This window comes from Myotis lucifugus, unplaced genomic scaffold, assembly GCF_000147115.1.
Source record: "Myotis lucifugus unplaced genomic scaffold, Myoluc2.0 scaffold_143, whole genome shotgun sequence".
Lineage (NCBI taxonomy): Eukaryota > Metazoa > Chordata > Mammalia > Chiroptera > Vespertilionidae > Myotis > Myotis lucifugus.
Genome location: NW_005871191.1, coordinates 458,645 through 477,314, shown reverse-complemented (window position 1 = coordinate 477,314; position 18,670 = coordinate 458,645). Strand labels below are relative to the sequence as shown.

Sequence of the window (18,670 nt, the reverse complement as noted above, 5' to 3'; positions counted from 1 at the left end):
TGTGAAAAGGTCACTGGACCAGTCTCTATGAGGAGCACTGACCACCTCTTGGTCCCTTTCCCCCAGCTGGCAGGCTCTGATCACCTGATGGTGAATGGGGAACTGGGGGTGGGTGGCGGCGGGGGGTGGGGCCAGCTGCAGGCAGCCAGGGAAGATGGCCCTGATCACAGGCCAGGCCTAGGGACCGTACCCACACATGAATTTCATGTGCTGGGCTTCTAGTTATAATATAATAGGTATTAAATATACAGTATTGAATTATATGCTTGTTAATGTCCTGGTTTGTTCATTCTAAGAAAGTTGCTCTGCAATTTTCATGTTCAAGGTCTCAATATCTTCTATGGTCAAAGTCCCAAACAGGAGTAGAGACCATGCATATTCTTAGGTATCTTTGTTGGTTCATTCTACTTCCTGCCCAATGCAAGTCAGACAAGGTCCCTTAGGAAAATGATCTCTAGGTGCCTTATCCCCCTCCCCCCTTTTGGGGGGCACTGAGAGAAATCCCCAAAGGCTTAACCACATATTGGACTAACAGTTTGGGGCATGTTTAAATTACTTTGAAAGCAGTTTTACTTAAATGATAATATTGGAGGCACATGGAGAAAGCAAAGTATGTATCTGCTTCATCCCACTTTCCTGCAATTTGTAAATGTGCCTCATATTGTTTAATAGCATATCAAGAATTAAAGACATTGAGCATTTTAATTTTCATATAGAGATTAAGGCTCACTACTCAATGTAAATGTGTTTTACAATGTTTCTGACGGCTACAGGCAGCGAACAGATTTTTCACAATGTTTAAAGAAAATAGAAAGCAACAATGACTTATGTTTAGCACTGTGAACACTCGATCAGTTTCTTGCCCTTACACCTGCTTGCAAGTTCCTGACAAAAGGAGCTTATTCAATAGGGGGAAAAATTGTCTAGGGCAATGAGAGAAGAAAATATACAGAAAATAAATCCTAGAGCTGGAAGGAGAAAATTATGCCAGGTTTGTCATATTAAAACATTTTTGTCAGATTTAAGAAACCCTAGTTTGCTTATTATATCCAATATTCGTTTTATGAAATTTGATGGCCCTAGTGAGTTGTTGCAGAAGCTTGGTTAACAAAATTTTCTAGGCAATTCATGCCCTGATGTAATTATACGGAGAACACCACCTACCATTGTCATTCCGGGCTATACTCCATCAGATCGGCTTCATACGAGACATTTTTCATTGTGCTACTGTGGTATTTTTTAAGAAGTAGGCATTCTTCCAGATAACTTAGGGATAGTAGATAGTTCCCTAAGGCCCTTAGAACAATTAGATATAAATTGCTTTTATAAATTTCCATGTTTACCCTCTTTTGACACTTTAATTGGAAGCATGCAAAAATGTGAATTTAATTGTGATTTCCTACCAGAAATAGTAATAGAAACCACAAGAATAATGTTTATTAGTTTGGTAAATGAAAATAGCCCAATAAGCATGCTAATCCTATATAATAAAAGGCTAATTGTCCCCTTGGGAGTTCAACTGACTGGGAGTTCGACCGCTTGCTATGACATGTGCTAACCACCAGGGGGCAGTGCGGAATGAAGGAAGGCCTCAGCCAGCAGCCGGAAGGCCCCAACTGGCCCTGATCGCCTGCCAGGGCTAGGGACCCTACCCGTGCATGAATTTCATGCACTAGGCCTCTAGTATTTATTATAAAGATATTGGCTAAACATGGATGTGCAAATACAAAGCTTAATCTGGTCAAAATTATTTGACAGCCCCCCCCCCCCATCCCATCTTTCCCTACAAGACACATAATGGCTTTCTCCTTTGGGTCCCCATCATGCTTGGTTTATACATGTACTAGAGGCCGGGTGCATGAAATTCGTGCATGGGTGGGGTCCCTAGGTGTGGCAGGCAATCAGGGCTGATCAGGACCAGGCTGATCAGGGCCCAAAGGGCCCAGCGGGGTCAGGAGAGGAGGTGATGGTGGCCGGGCCGGGTGCAGAAGGAACAGACACCAGATGCTGATGCTGCCCTCGGCACCCCACCACCCCACGGTTCCCCACCACCCCCACTCCTTCCTTCAGTGTTGCACTGCCACCAGGGCCTGCTGGCTGGGGGAAGGATGGGGGAGGGGCCAGGGAAGGTTTTGATCCCCAGTTTGGAATGTGCAGGAGTCAGCCAATCAATGATTCTCTATCATCATTGATGTTTCTATCTCTATTTCCCTCTCCAAAATCAATGAAATATATATTTTTAAAATGCAAGGTTTTTAGAAGAAGAAAGGTAGGGCAAGGGAGCTATGACAGGGGAGCATTTGAGATCTTGCTCACATTTCAGATAGGATAACATAAGGTGGTCCTCAGGGGGTGACAGGTGAGGAGTGGCAGTGGGTGGAGCAGGGCACTGCGGCTGAGGAATGGGCTGTAATGACTAAGAATATCTGTGACAGTGACACCGAGCATGTGTTGGGGTCATTTTGGAATCATTCAACCCCAAGAGGTTTTGATTCCGGGCAGGATAAACATGGAGATCAGCCAGCCTTTCTTAGCCTAAGACAGTGAAGCGGGAGGCAGGAGCGGGCAGCCCTGCTTCCCTACAAATATAAACATGCAGTGTAACTGCACATGGATGTCAGTCACACAGCCAAATCAATGTCCAGCCAGCGCTGGTGGCTGTGTCCTGACACTCTCTGACTGTGCTGCGACGCTATTGGCTGGGAGGTGGGGGTGGGGCGAAGCCACACCCCAAGCGCACATAGTAAGTGAAGGGGCGGGCAGGAAGCCAGAAGCTGGAAGCCAGAGCTGATGTGATGCTATTGGTCAGGGAGGTCGAAGCCATGCCCCCAAGCGCACAAGTCTAGGAAGGGGCCGGTAGGAAGCCAGTAGCTAGAAGTAGCTGTACATCACCTGTGAGTCCCTGCGAGCCGCAGGACCTCAGCCAGGCCAGGCAGGGCCTGGGGAGGCTTTTTACTCCTGGAGCTTTTCTTCCCAGGGTGGCAGCATCGGCTGTTTTATTTTATTTTTATTTTTTTTTGGAAAGCAAGCTCTGGGCTTGTGGTTCCTGGGATCCCTGAGCCATAGCATGCCCCTCCAGGCCTCACTGTGCTCCCCTCCCCCTCCTCCTGGGTTGAGCATCTGGTCCTTGCGGTTGTTATGGCCTTAAGGCTTTTATTATATAGGATTTTATCTGTACTACATTCCATCTTGCACATTGATTATTTATATAAGGTTCTCATTTTGCAGTAGATAATAAGCAATTTGAGGACATAGACTATTAAAATTTAACAAAAAAAGTAAGAATATACAATGGGGTAAAAACAGTTCTATCAATAAATGGTGTTGGGAAAATTGAACAGATACTTGCAAAAAAAGTGCATCTAGACCACCTTCTTAAACACTATCTTAGTTAAATATGCAGAATGAGCTGGATTTTTTACCCATCAGAGATAATTTTTGTTAGTAGAATCTTTTTTTTTCTCTTACTATTGGTAGAATTTTCAGTTGGTTGCCCAGTTATGCATTTGCATTAATAATTTTGAGGGGTTTTAAAATGTTTTAGAGAAAGCTAATAAGAGATATAACTAATTTTTCTTGTACAGTAGAGCCAAGTGTTTAATGTCAATAAATACAAAGTAATCAGCAGAATCAAAGATATCATCTCAAGGAGGATTTTAAATGAATCTATGATGTTATTCCATCTGCTTTAATTTTTAAAGTATTATTCTTTATTTCTAAGAGAAGAAATGGTGTAATTAAAAAATAAAAAAAAAATGCAAAGGTAGCCATTCTCTTTTTGTAGGGTTTCCAATGATTGTTAATTAAGTTATAGTGATTTTTGTTATATTAACATGTTTTTTAAAAAAATACATGTTTGTATTAATTTCAGAGAGGAAGGGAGAGGGAGAGATAGAAACATCAATGATGGAAGAGAATCATTGATCGACTGCCTCCCACACGACTCCTACTGGGGATCCAGCCAGCAACCTGGGCATGTGCTCCCACCATGAATCAAACCATGGTTCATAGGTTGATGCTCAACCACTGAGCCGCAGGCTGGGTCCACTAACATGTTTTACGTAGACTTCTGGGTGTCCTTTGGTGAGCCAATGTTCAAGAAAGATCATAAGACAAGGGAAAGTGAAACAGAATTTTATTACTCACAGATCTTGGAGGAGGCTCAGGCATATCTTCCTGAATACATGGTGTGATGAGGCTCAGGGCAGACAGGGAGTAAGCAGCAGGGCCTGGGGCATATGCCTTTATTACCATTTGGTCCAGTGAGGGTGAGTAGAGAGCTTTGGGGTTCTGGTCATTCCAGATTGGTCAATTCAACCCAAAAGAGCAAAAGCCCATTAACTTCATGACGGATTTATTTAAGGAGCTCACAATGGGAAGGATCTGGGAGGCAGGAGAGACCTTATCAACAGGGGTGCAGGGGAAGTCATATCAGGAACTTAACTCTTTCTTGTGACTCTGCAGGCTGTTACTTAAGGCATGAATTCCAGGGAGGGGCTAGTGTCAGTTACAGGAGCCCAATAAGGCCCCTCAGCAACACCAAATAGATGTAGAGGCAGCAATATTATGGGGTAGTTTAGCTAAATTCTCAACAGTGCCCTTTTGAAAAGGTCATTGTAAATATGCAACTTTATTTTATAATTTCTAAAAATCAGGATACCCACTACTGAAGGCAAAGATATGCAGGTATCATAATGAAAAATATTCTAAAGCATCTGAATCCCTAAGTTAAATCAGATGGACTGCTCTGAGTCTATCTTGAGGGGAAAAACAAACTGGAAGGATAAAGGATATCCTCCAAGGGTAAGGTTACTGAAGAAGGATGAGTAGTTGGTTAATGAGACTTTTTTTCTTGCCTCCTTAAATTGTAAACAGAAAAGGATGAGAAAGGAACCACAGACCAGGTGGGGAGGGGAGGGGAGAGAACAATAAACAGCAATAAATCCTTAGGCAATATCAAGATTCTTTAATGACTAGAGTCAACATGTTGACACCAGGGTTGTAAAATTAAAGTGACTAAATATCAGTGTTTATATTTGGATCCAAATATATATTGACATAATAGAGAATATTGATTAAAGGAAAGAAAAGCTGAGGATGGGAAAAGAAGGAAAGAAACTAAACTTAACTGAGCAATTAATATATGCAAGATACTCCATTAGGAGCCAATAACTCTTCCAACAGATACTTGGCAAAAAATGAAACTAGCCCAGCCTTTTCAGGTATAGATTATTTTGCCTACCATACAGATAAGAAATCATAACCTCAGTAACCTGAAGTAACTTTCCCAAGTAAATACAACTAACAAGGGCTAAAGGAATTCTAACCTGAGATGGGTTAATTCTTGTTTTTAATATATTTTTATTGATTTCACAGAGGAAGGGAGAGGGATAGATAGAAATATAAATGATGAGAAACATTGACCAGCTGCCTCCTGTATGCCCCCTACTGGAGATCAAGCCCACAACCCAAGCAAATGCCCTGATTGGAATTGAACTGTAACCTCCTGGTTCATAGTTTGACCCTCAACCACTGAGCACACCAGCTGGGTATAGGCTAATTCTTTATTCCATTCACCTAGTTGAGATACCCACATTGTCTCATTCCCTTTGTGTCAAAATTTAGATCATAGGCATTATTATTTCCATTTTACATATAAAAGAAAGTTAGGTTAAGTTGGCATTCTCTAAAGCCATTCCACCAGCAAGTGATGCCTATGACTTCGTTTTTAATAGCCAGTGATGTTTAAAACTGACATTAAAAAAGAGTCAAGTACAAAATATTAACCAATGTCATTCCAATACATTCAATTAAAAAACCCACAAAGGTGTGTTAACCTAGATTGGACAGGTCTTGCTTAAGGCAAATGTAAACTCTTTACCAAAGAAGTCATAGGCCCTGGGAATGACTACCCACCATGACCTACCCCGTTAGGAACTTATGATCAGATCACCCCGTGAGGTTACTTTTGGTCACTGGACTTGTCAGATTTATTACAGAGCTCATTTTTCATCCATCCCCCTGCCCCCTTTCAACTGTTCCTCCTTTACATGTGAAAATTGCATGACTATTGATTCTGCAGTATGTAATATATATATATATATATGGTGTGTGTGTGTGTGTGTGTGTATAATTCTATAATACATGACTTATTGTATTGTGTGTTCACCACACTAAATCAACTCTCCTTCCATCACTATCCCCCCTTACGCTCTGCTACCTCCTTCAACCCCCCCGCCCTTCCCCTCTGGTAAGCAGACTTTATATTTGTAGTAACAGTGTGAACTCATATAACTGTTGGCTTTTAATCATTAATGGTAATAATAATAATAGAAGAAAGGGAAGAATGTTTACTACTTGTTAATATGTATGGTAAATATTTTTATATGTTTTTAAATTTTATTCTCAAAATAACCCTATGAAGTAGCCCTATTTTACAGTGAAATAACCTGATACTCAGAAATAAGTAACTGATTAAGTTATTTGATTAAAGATCGCTTCTGAATAAACATCAGAACTAAAACTTGAAGCAAAGTCAGTTTTACTCCAGAGCACTTTCATCATTTGGCAAAACTACATTTATACTACAATGTTGGCAATTCTTGCCTTCCTTAACTGCAGTTCTCTGGAAGTTTTGGCAATCTGGGTGATATTGCAACAAGATTGAGAAAACTCCACGATGAAATCTCTCAGTTATGTTATCACCAAGTGAATGTTTGCTTCATCAATGACTCTAAAGGTGATAAGGTGTCTATTAGAGCACGATACCTCACATTGTAACTGCTGCTATTTATCTGTTGCTTCTCTGAGAAACACTGAGAATTTTATGAACCACATTTCATAAAGTTCCTACAATGCCCAAGAGGCACAGAAAATATAATTTAAAGGTACTGTTCATTATAACATCAAAGTATCAAAAAAGATTTGAACTGTCTGCCAGCCACACAATATTTTCTTTAATGTTGAAATTTTTAGGTTTTCATTGTTCAGATGATCAAAGGCTTGTCTCCAATAGCTATGCTTGCATTAATGAAAGCACACACGCCACTGAAAATCCTTTTGTATTTTTCTCATGACAATGGCCTGAGCTGAAGCTCCACAAGCAAAAAAAGAAAGGTTTTTTAGGTCAAATAGATTTGGGAAATGGTTATATCATACCACCTTCTAAGAGATTTATAAGGCATTTGTGCATTATAAAGAAGTGGATTGTAATTTTCACTGTACATCTGAATTGCTTGTGTATTGCTTAAAAATAGAAGTCCTCTAGTTAGGACTTAGTTATTACCCAAGGGTATTATTTTTTAAACATTTTGGATTATTAAAAATTTAAACATTAGAAATTATAATTTTTCCAGGGTAATTTTAGTTTCTAGGTATAATTTAAACCCATGCAACATAAAAAGAAATGAATTTATTTCTTAGGTAGTATAGACAATTTGCCTGTGAATTTGCCTAAAATTCTTAGGAATAAGGTAGTGAAGGTTTTGACTACTGATTTCTCTTATTATAGTTACAATATACTTTTCCACTAAACTGTAGGCTTATTTATTTATTTATTTATTATTTATTTATTTATTTATTTAATCTTCACCCGAGGATATTTTTCCATTGATCATTAGAGAGAATGGGATAGGGACAGACAGAAAGAAATATCAATGTGAGTGAAACATATCAATTAGTTTCCTCTTGCAGGAGCCCCAACCAGGGCCCAGGTCAGGGAGAAGCCTGCAGCCAAGGTACCTGCCCTTGACCAGAATCAAACCTAGGACGCTTCTGTCCACAGGCCAATGCTCTATCCACTGAGCCAAACCAGCTAGGGATACTATTGGCTTCTTTAGAAGTTGGGGCTGTATGAATCATTTTGGAGTCTCTATCAAATATACCTCAATTTAATTTTATGAAAAAATTAGGCATTTACTAAAATACTATAAATTGTAATATTTCATAGTCAATGATTATTTTATTCATTTATTATTTATTCAGAGATTATACATTGGCCAATTGCTATCTGGCAGACACGCTATGTCATCTAAGGCTGATGAACATTCCCTCTGTTTTGTCATGGTTTATTGCCATACACATAGGCACAGAAAAGTAAAGGAATATGATGTGTATTCAAGTGAGTGCAATATAGTGTGAGAATAGGGAGCATATAAAATAACTCTTCTCTAAAATCTGAATTGGAGTAGGTTAAATCGCCTATGCAACCTTTTTGGTTATCATATAATTGTAGAATTTACAGAATGTTGGAGTTCACCAGCTTAGGTAGCCTTCTGTTTAAACCCAAGGAAACAAACTGACTTGTTCAAGATTAGAGCTAACCAGCGGCCATAGATTATTGAACTCCCAGGATCTGTTTTACACAAGAAAAGGATTTTGGAACATACCCTGTCCCCCTCCTGCCCCCTAACAAAAAGCATATTCTTACACTAAATGATTTTTTTATGGTTACTTTAAAATGTGTTCAAAATATAAAGGAAGAAAAAAAGAAAGGGAGGAGGAGAGGATGAGAGAGAGCAAGGAAAAGAGGATGGAAGGGAAGCAGATAAAGAAAGAAAAACAAGAAAGAAGGGAGGAAAAGCAGGGAGAGAGGGAGGGGGAAAACTTCATTTTTTGACATTGGTTTAAATCAGCGGTTCTCAACCTGTGGGTTGCGACCCCTTTGGGGGTCGAACGACCCTTTCACAGGGGTCGCCTAAGACCATCGCAAAACACATATATAATTACATATTGTTTACAGTAGCAAAATTACAGTTATGAAGTAGCAACGAAAATAATTTTATGGTTGGGGGTCACCACAACATGAGGAACTGTATTAAAGGGTCGCGGCATTAGGAAGGTTGAGAACCACTGGTTTAAATGAAAAGGATACCCAATTAGAATACACTGTCAGCTATTCAGCTGCTTCAAAACTATTGAGACCAATATGTAAGATTAGATTTCTTGGTTAATAAAATATTGGATATTATACTCAAGAAATATGATATTTTTAATGTTTTTAAGATTTTATGCCAGACAGATTGATGATCATATTGTTTATATCACTTCCTGGCTTGAAATATTGATGTTCCTTCAGGCATTACATACCATTGTCATATTGATATTTTAGAGGCTAGACACAATCCAAATGTAGTTATTTTGTAATTCTTCATTTTATTTTATTTTATTTTTTACAAAGAAAGAACTTTGCATTAGAATTAAATTTTGTTGTGGTAACTGACTCCTATAAGCACCACTGAGATCCCAAACCCATGGTGACTGCTTAACTTCTCCTTGGGACCCCACTCATTTTGTGATGCTTTTGTTCTTAGCTTACCCTTTCAGCTTGTATCAAAGTGAAGGAAATGTCTCAATGGGAAGAATTCAAGAGCATTTTTCTAACCCCTTCCTTTATTTAAATTTCATGACCTGTTTTCAATTGCAACTTTTACAGGAGGACAGGACATGTTTGATGAAGCATAAAGAAAATCCCCCAAGCAATGGCAGTACAAAACCAGTGCCTATCCCACAGGTATTTTTGTTGTTGTTGGTTGGTTGGTTTTTTATTATGTCAGAAAGTGCTCTTTTTATTTTCTAATTAGTATTATTTTATTTTAATTTTTTCTATAACTATTCATCCCCTCTATGCCCTCTTCCACCTCCACACCCTCTCCCTGCAATCACCACCTTGTTGTCTATGTCCATGAGTTCTCTCTCTGCTTTCTTTTTCTTTTTTGTTCAATCCTTCCACTCCCACTTCCTTGCTTCCACATCAAAACTGGTAGTTCAGTTTGTTCATTAGATTCCACATATGAGTGAAATCATATGGTACTTGTCTTTCTATGAGTGAAATCATATGGTACTTGTCTTTCTCTGACTGGCTTTTTTCACAGCATAATGTTCTCTTTTTTCAAAACTATGTTTTTATTGATGTCAGAGGGAGGGAGGGAGGGAGGGAGGGGGAGAGAGAGAGAGAGAGAGAGAGAGAGAGAGAGAGAGAGAGAGAGAAAGAGAGAGAGAGAAACAACAATGAGAGAGAAACAGGTATTGGCTGTCTCCTGGGCATGTACCCTAACTAGGAATGGAACCAGTGACCTCCTGGTGCATGGGTTGATGCTCAACCAACTAAACCACACTCACTGGGCCATAATGTTCTCTTACATGTATTTGCTTTAGTGAGTTTTCTCTTTTGCTCTTACTGAAGCAGCAATGTTGTATAGGCAAATCAAATATATTCCTTCACCTAGTGCTTCTGTACCTTTCCATGATTATTATGCCTGCCACTGAGCTTTTAGTTTTATTATCTGAGGTCCTCAGAAGAACAAGGGTGAGGGAGGTGTCCCTCCCCTCATCCACAACCAAGAAACAAAACAAAAATAAACTCAGAACAAAAACAAGCATCTATTCCTTAGGGGACAAATAAAAAGATTTGTGGATAAGAGGAGGTAAAAAAAAAAAAGTACATCTAATCCAACAAAAACAATAAAAAAAAAACTCAGGAGCTTATTTCTGAACTTCTATCTTTACTGTTCAATATTTGACTAAAAATATTAAAACAGTTCTTAGGTGTCATTTCACTTGACACATTTTTTTTCAAATTTTGGGTTAGATTTGAATGGTTTGGCCAAAGTTTTCTCAAAATATTTTAAAATATTTTGCCATTAGTAGACAATATAATATGAACTTTCATCAAGTAGCAATAGTAACATATTTCCATTTATTTTATTTTTGTTTAGCATTAGTTTTCTATCAGATATTTGTTGAGATATATGAATTTAAATTACTATTCCATTACACTTTAAATTTTGTCATATACTAATATATATATATATATACTAGAGGCCCAATGTATGAAAATTCGTGCAAGAGTAGGCCTTCCTTCCCCCGGCTGCTGGCACCGGCTTCCCTCTGGCACCCAGGACCCAGGCTGCTTCCCTCCTCCAGCCACCTTCAGGCACCCGGGACTCAGGCTGGCTTCCCTCAGGCTGCCTGCAAGCATCCAGGACCCGGACTGGCTTCCCTCTGACCCTGGCTTAGTCAGGAAGGACATCTGGAATGACATCAGGAAGACATTCAATCTAATTAGCATATTACCCTTTTATTATGTGTGTGTGTGTGTGTGTGTGTGTATTTGACTCTCCTAATTGTCTTTTTGTGCTGTTTGACAGGAATTGCAAATGCCTCCTTGTACTGAATGTGAAGTTGAAAAAACCCAAGGAAAAAAATTCACCAGCTTTGAAGGAAGGGTGACTAAAGAAGAAAAAATATTGTAGATGTCAAGAAACTGTGTTCAAAACATTCATTTGCTATTGTCTTCATATCCTTTTTAGACCATAGTCTTGATGGAAATACTAAGTTTTTAAATCATGTAACTTTTTCACAATTTTGTGTACTTTATCAAGTATTCTTCAAATTGTCCAAATGATTCCAGGCCAATTATGATCCTCAAGCAATCACCTAATTAAAACAGATATCTTCAGTCAAAAATAGTCATTGTCATCAGTAAATTGCCCAGTATAATTGGTCTCTTTTGAACTCAAATGCAATATAAGTTAATTCTTATGATTCATTTGAGTATCTAGTACAGTGATGGCGAACTTATGACAAGCGTGTCAGAGGTGACTCGTGAACTCATTTTTTTGGTTGATTTTTCTTTGTTAAATGGCATTTAAACATATAAAATAAATATCAAAAATATAAATCTTTGTTTTATTATGGTTGCAAATATCAAAAAAATTCTATATGTGACCCGGCACCAGAGTTAAATTAAGGTTTTTCAAAATGCTGACACGCCGAGCTCAAAAGGTTCGCCATCACTGATCTAGTACTTCTGTGATCTAATATGTAAAATCTGCTGGAGGATGATAAAATGTCTTCCATCCTCAGCATTCTTAGAATCCAAATTGCAATCATATCATAAAGAATTTGGTCCCCACTGGCTAATTGGATTCACATTCTTCAAGATTGGAATATGAATATTTGTTTGAGAGGGTTTATTGCTGTTCTTATTATGTTGAACCATGGCTAACCAATATCAAGGCAGTTCTGTCAGGGATTTAGTCAGTTAACAGAATTCATTAAGTGTATTTGGTATAATGTAGATAAAATATCTAAATGAATGACTAAATTTCTGACACAACTGATTAGATTTTTGGCATTCTATAGACACATCCCTATGGTTGTCTGCTGGAATGACTCCAAGTTAGAATGAAGTTATTTGAAATGCTTGGCATAATTTTTGATATGAAATTTGGGTACTGAAATGTGGGATGGAGAGGGGGTTCCAAAATACAAATATACAAGCAGATGCAGATGATATACATTTAAAAATGGGAATTTGGTGGAAGTAAAATAGCCATGTGGAGCCAATGAACCCAGATTTGTATATCTTGGAAACAAATGTATTAAAACAAAAAATGGCTGCGATAATCTTTGAAGTTGGAGCTCCATATAGGACTATCAGTGATGAAATAAATTCACTCCTGAATAATTTGAACATAGTTCACAAGAAAGAGAAATTGATAATTCAATAATTATATGACTGATAGGATGGATATAGCATCAAACTTACAAACTCAAATTAATGGATAAAATGATCATTGTAGTTGGTCTGAGCCAAATATATGTAGACCCATTTGCAGAAAGCATATAAAAGTATGGGATTTATACAATGGATATGCCAAGCATTCATTGGGGCCTTGAATCCTGACAGGCTGTGCTAGAAATACTTAATAATATACACAGATTTCATGAAATGTTTAATCAGTAGATGAAATTAAATTCTGGTATAAAATGGCACACCTTTGATCAGGATGACATAATCAAAGAAATGTAGTGATTTGGAGAAATGGCAAACTATCATTAACAGTAAAAGTAATATTGTGGCTGTTGTATTTACAGAATAACTGTGTCATTTATCAGTATTTTTCAGATTATAGGCTAATTCTAAGAAAGAAAGAGAATTAATTTTATAGATGACCCATAGAATTTACAGGTAAGTGACCATAATAGAGAGAAGATCAAAGTCCAAAGTTTCTGTTGACTTCTTGCTCTAAAAAATTTGATTATATGAGCAGGAATATGGCTCATTTCTCGAGTGAGTCCTGTTCTTTATAATTTTTCCACTGTAACCATAAACCCTAACCATCTTCAAAGTCTTATGAAAGATAAGTTAGTTTTAATTTAGGTCCACTTTCCTACCCCTACCTTGTGCCTCAACTTCACTCCTACACTCTATGGATCCTATGAAAGTTAATCACCCATTTCACCTTAGCACAGTATGTTATGAGGCATCCTTGGAACTAATAAAAAGAAAATCAGGCTGATATTTTCTGAAATTTTATAGCATATATGATAAAAATGAGAATTTGGCATAATATTAATCAAATTTGAACGGCTTATTTGTAATTTTTTTCTATGCTATAATTTCCTATCCTAGTATTGATAATAAAAATCAAGTTGCTTCTCTTAATTATTGTTATGATCAAGTGGGCTTTGAATGAATATAATGTATATACTTTTTCTTTAATGATAGATAGTATTATATGTCCTGCAGACTTTACTGTGGTATATTCATTGCATTATTTGTTTCAAAACAAAAGGAATTTGTAGCAAAAGAGCTTTATAAATATTTTTAAGAAATATTCTGAGAGTTCCTTTTGACAGTTAAGTGCAGAATACCTTTATTAGTATGCTCTGTGAATGTAATGAATGCATTTTATTTCTCTCAATCCTTTAATTACTTTAAAATAGCATCAGAGAGGTTTAAAATGCTTTACTTACACGTGTGGCTTTTGTCTATAAAAGAGGGGCCATTTCTTATTATGTCTTTTAATTACTAGTAATAGCTCTATAAATAGATGATCGTTTTTTGAGGAGTTAACATTAGCCTAACTATCCTCATATGGAAGAAAACATTAACCTGAATGTTGAATATATATAGTATGAATTCTATTATGTACCTGTAATGGTAAGCAGTGAAAGATTTCTTATGTTTTGCAGACTATGAACTGATTTCTATTGAGAAACATACTTACTGATGGACTAACTTAATATATGGGTTACCAGAACTACAACAACTTATTTCTCTCTAGTTATTTTAAAGTATTAATCTGCTATATATTCATTCTAAGTTATGAATTTGTTTTGGATTTTGTATTTTCTCTTATATCCAACTACGTGAATTGGAGTAGTGCCTCAAGTGTATCAGAATAAATGCTGACTGTGTCTATCCAATGCCAACATTTTCAGATGAAAAGTAAAAGATTCAGTAACGCATCTGGATGTGACTTCCTGTGTGATCCTAAATCTCTGAATGCTGAATATATTAGATGGCTAACTATTGATTTTCATTCCTTAATCACCTATTTAGCATTGCAGTGCTATTTCAGACATAATTCTGTTTCATAAAATATACTGGATTACAAGTCTAAGACAGTTCTATGTGAAAGAGACATTGGCTGTTTTAGATGACAATGTGGGTAGGTGTATTAAAACAATATCTGTGAACTTCTAATAGTGGAATCTTTTATTTTTATAGCTCGGTACTGTAATTAGCACTAATTGCAGCAGAGGCTGAAATATTATCAACACATAGAGTAGGGTGAGCTGGCCAGACTTAGAGAATGATGAAAACATATACTTGTTTACTTAGGGAACATTTTCTGTCATGTGTAAAGTCTTAAACTTTCCCGAATTATTTGTTCATCTGGATTATGTATCATAGTGTTAATGTCCAAGTGATGAAGGATAAAAGGTACTAAAAGATGGCCTATTTTTCCTCAATAAAGATTTATTTCCAAAACTACAATGTATATTATTCTACATAAACTAATTGAAAAAAAACAACAAATATTAACATTAAAAATAGTGCTTGCTTCTGTGTATCAAGATCTAAGAACTTCTTAAAGATATCATCCTGGAAGTTTCTTCAATCTCTCTTTGCCAGTGTCCTGGAAATCTTATATTTTACTTAGAGTGTTGTTGTTTTCTTTTTAACAGAGTTCCATGATGGCAAAGATTTTTGTCTTTTTGTCTGAAAATGAGTCTCAAGTGCTTAGAACTAACTGCCCCATAGAAATTGCTCAAATATTTGCTGACTGAATTAATTCAGGACCTAAAGCAGCAAGGGAAGAAGGAAGGGATGCTAAAAGGGAGCATATTCTAGTAGGATAACAGGAAATATTAAGACCAGTGTTTTAGGAAGAGGAAATAAATGCTATCTTTTAGGGTTTGTTTGTAGGCTTTTTCCCTTTGCCTTTTTCTCTGGAAGGTTTATATATGGACCTGTAGCTGTGACTTTAAGCAGAGTGGATATGACAGTGCTGGATGAATTTTGGAATGCAGCTCAATGTAATGGACATAATTCATAGGGAATGTATGTGTCCTCATTGGAACCAGCTTTGACATTCACTCTGACTTGCACAGGTCACTTAATTTCTTTTAGCATTAGTTTCTGAGCTCTTGAGAGATTTTCCTCTGTTCTGCTGAGCCCTAGTCCTTTAGCAGTCATAACTCAAGGACCGCTGTGGAAGTAAATGTACATCTAGAGGATGGGGCTCTGGACTCCCCAAACCCTCACTTTTAATAGTATCTATGCTTTTCTTTAAATGTATTTTTAAAATATATGTTTTTATTGATTTCAGAGAGGAAGGGAGAGATAGAGAGAGATAGATACATCAATGATGAGACAGAATCATTGATTGGCTGCCTCCTGCTCACCCCTTACTGGGGATTGATGCTCCACCACTGAGCCATGCCAGCTGGGCTAAATGTATTTTTCAATTACAGTTTACATTCAATATTATTCTGTATTAGTTTCAGACATATAGTAAAGTGGTTAGAAAATCACATGCTTTACAGAGTGGTCCCCTGATTGCTTCAGAATACTCACCTGGCCCATATTTAAGTATCTCAAAATTACTGACTATATTTCCCAGGCTCTAATCCACATCTCTGTGGCTCTTCTGCAATGACCAATTTATACTGCTTAATCCCTTCACTTTTTCCACCCAGCCCCATCAACCCACTCCCTTCTGACATTTGTCAGTCTGTTCTAGAGTATTTATTCTTTCATATAATCTATTGTGTTTAAACATTTGCCAGGGCTGACTGGCAGACCCTGAGCAAGGGATGAACAGACTGCTTTGACACACATTTCTGTGAAAGAGAGGGCTAAGGGACTGTTTTACTTTAGAAGTAAAAAGCATTCCTGTTTGACTGCCTTCTTAGACTTTTATTGTCACAACAGCTTGAACTAAAATTAACCTCTAGATATAATCAGTAGGGTAAGTATCCTTGAGAAAGCACATGCTTCTACAAGGTCGGGTCTAAAAGACTAAACAGAGATTTTAGTAAAATAACCAGGGGTTCAGACTTGTTTGGAAAAGTCAAGGTAGGGGCTGCCATCTTCAGCAAGGTCCCCCCAGAGGCCCCTGACCTTTCGGAGAATTCTCCTTACAGACATTCCAACCAAGTCCCTTGCTTTCCCACACACATTCTGCAATTCTTTCAATGGTGAAAGGGAGTCCAAAGTCCAATTTCAAAGTGATTTGAATATCGCTGAATAAGATAATCGCTATGATTTGCTCATTTGTTCATTCAACTATTCCACTTTTCCATTAGGATACAATGGTAAGCAAAAGTATTAATTTTGAATACTAATATTACACTTAATGCCAGTCACTGTTTTAGATATGGTGAAGAGATTAAGCAAAGAAAAACAAAACTCATAGACACAGACAATAGTATGGTGATTACCAGAGGGAAAGAGGAGTGGGACAGGGGGAGGTAGAGGGTAAAGGGTGGATAAATGTTATAGAAGGAGACTTGGTTTGGGATGGTGAACACATGATACAATATATAGATGATGTATTATAGAATTGTACACCTGAAACCTATATAAATTTATTAACCAATGTCACTTCAATAAATTCAATAAAAGTATTATAAATATTCTCAGGATTATTTGAGACAAATTACAATTACCCTTATTTCATAAATGAGGATATTGAAGTAGAAAAGTGTTAATGAATTGTCAAGATCACACAGCTAGTAAGAGGCAGAGGAGGGATAAATGAGTTACTGGAATCTGTGTGCTTAAGCATTTCACACACTGCCTCCACTGCAGAGGCCAGAGTCCTGCATCTATGGAGCTTGCAGTATAGAAAAAAAGACAACCATTAATGAAGGAAACACATGATAAATGCATGACTGCTACAAAGAAAGACCAGGGTTCTCTTTACGGTATACCATGGGACACGGGGAGTGGAGTATGAAGGCAACTTGGCTTGTAATGTCTTCACTCAGAAAAGGATACTAAACTAAGATTAATGAATGTGTAACATTTTGTATGGTGTTCAAAACCTTAAAAATTGTAGGCATTATTCTAGCAGTTTCTATACACATTTGTGCTTTCTGGCAGTTGTGAACATTTTAATTTGTAGATGCATAAGTTTAGTATGAATCCCCCTCATAGGTTTACATATTTATCCATGTATGTGCATGCCTATGTTCATGGATGTTAATTCAGCAAAACATGCATATACCGGTTGAAAGTTTATTTTTCTACCCTGATTCTATTCCTATTCACATGTTTCATGTTATTTTAATACAGAAATTCTAAGAGCACAGTAGATAACTATCCAATGCAATTGCAATGAATACACAATGCTAATTTGGACTGTGCAAATGGACATACAAATTAGCATCTCCAATCAGCTATTTGTTGTAGACAATCATCCCCATCCCTCAAATGCACAGGGTTTACTCATGTTCCTCTTTATGTCTGTTCATTTGTCAATAGTTAGACCTAGTTTAGGGAGTTGCATTTGGAGTTATTCACCAGATAACCTAAAAAGGGGAACCCCTTTCAGCATGGCTTTGTATGCATGGATAATCAAAGGAATTTTAAACAACTATGCTTATAGTAACCGAAGCATTTTTTACTTGAGAAAAATGAGGTAGGTAATTATACTAGTAATTGTCCACTCTGTAGTAGAGGACAGATACACTGTTAGAGAAATAAAACTGAATTCGTAAGATGAAGGAATGGGAGGTATTTTATTTATCTCAAATGGTAATGAGCTAATGTTCTTGTGACAGGAATTTGCTGAGGAAGTTTCCAGACACAGATAACTTTGAAATTACTACATCTTTGAAAACCGGTATGGTTTTATGAGGAAATACTTTGCTTAGGTTTTGTCTTTCTCTCTCTCTCTTTCTCTCTTTAATAAAGTGATGCATTGTTATTTTGCCTTTTCTCTATGTGTTTTACTTGAAATTGAGGTTAAATGCAATTCATTGAATTATTAGAATTATTATAATTTTAGAATAAAATACTAACTACTTCATGGTACAACTGCCACTTAAGATCTCATGTGATTTGTGTACTTTTACTTTCCAAGATAATGTAAAGATAGATTTGTCTGGTTGACTCATACTGCCCTTTCTAGGAGCTCCCACTTCACCAGGTGACCTGGTAGGTAATTATTTTTCTTTAACACATCATACCATTCAATGTTTCCTTTTATTCCCTGAGATATGAATAAACAATGCAAACTCACTGAGTCTCTTTTCGAAGGTTGACCTGTGTGTCTTGCAGAGGCCAAGGAGCAGGGAGGTACGGTGGTAGTGCTAAATTTTTAAAGAAATTCTCAAAAGCCTTCCTGAGCTTGGGTCGCAATTTTGTTTC

The 18,670-nt window shown here is 37.2% G+C and overlaps 1 protein-coding gene across 1 annotated transcript in view; it reads left to right on the top strand.

The window, feature by feature from the left end:
* LUZP2 (leucine zipper protein 2) overlaps positions 1-11,252 on the top strand; it is a 296,852-nt gene extending 285,600 nt beyond the window's left edge. Inside the window, exons 11-12 of the mRNA XM_006094778.3 lie at positions 9,434-9,511; positions 11,148-11,252. Of these exons, the coding sequence (XP_006094840.1) occupies positions 9,434-9,511; positions 11,148-11,252 (183 nt within the window). The remainder of the gene's footprint in view (positions 1-9,433; positions 9,512-11,147) is intronic.
* Positions 11,253-18,670: the final 7,418 nt, after the last annotated feature.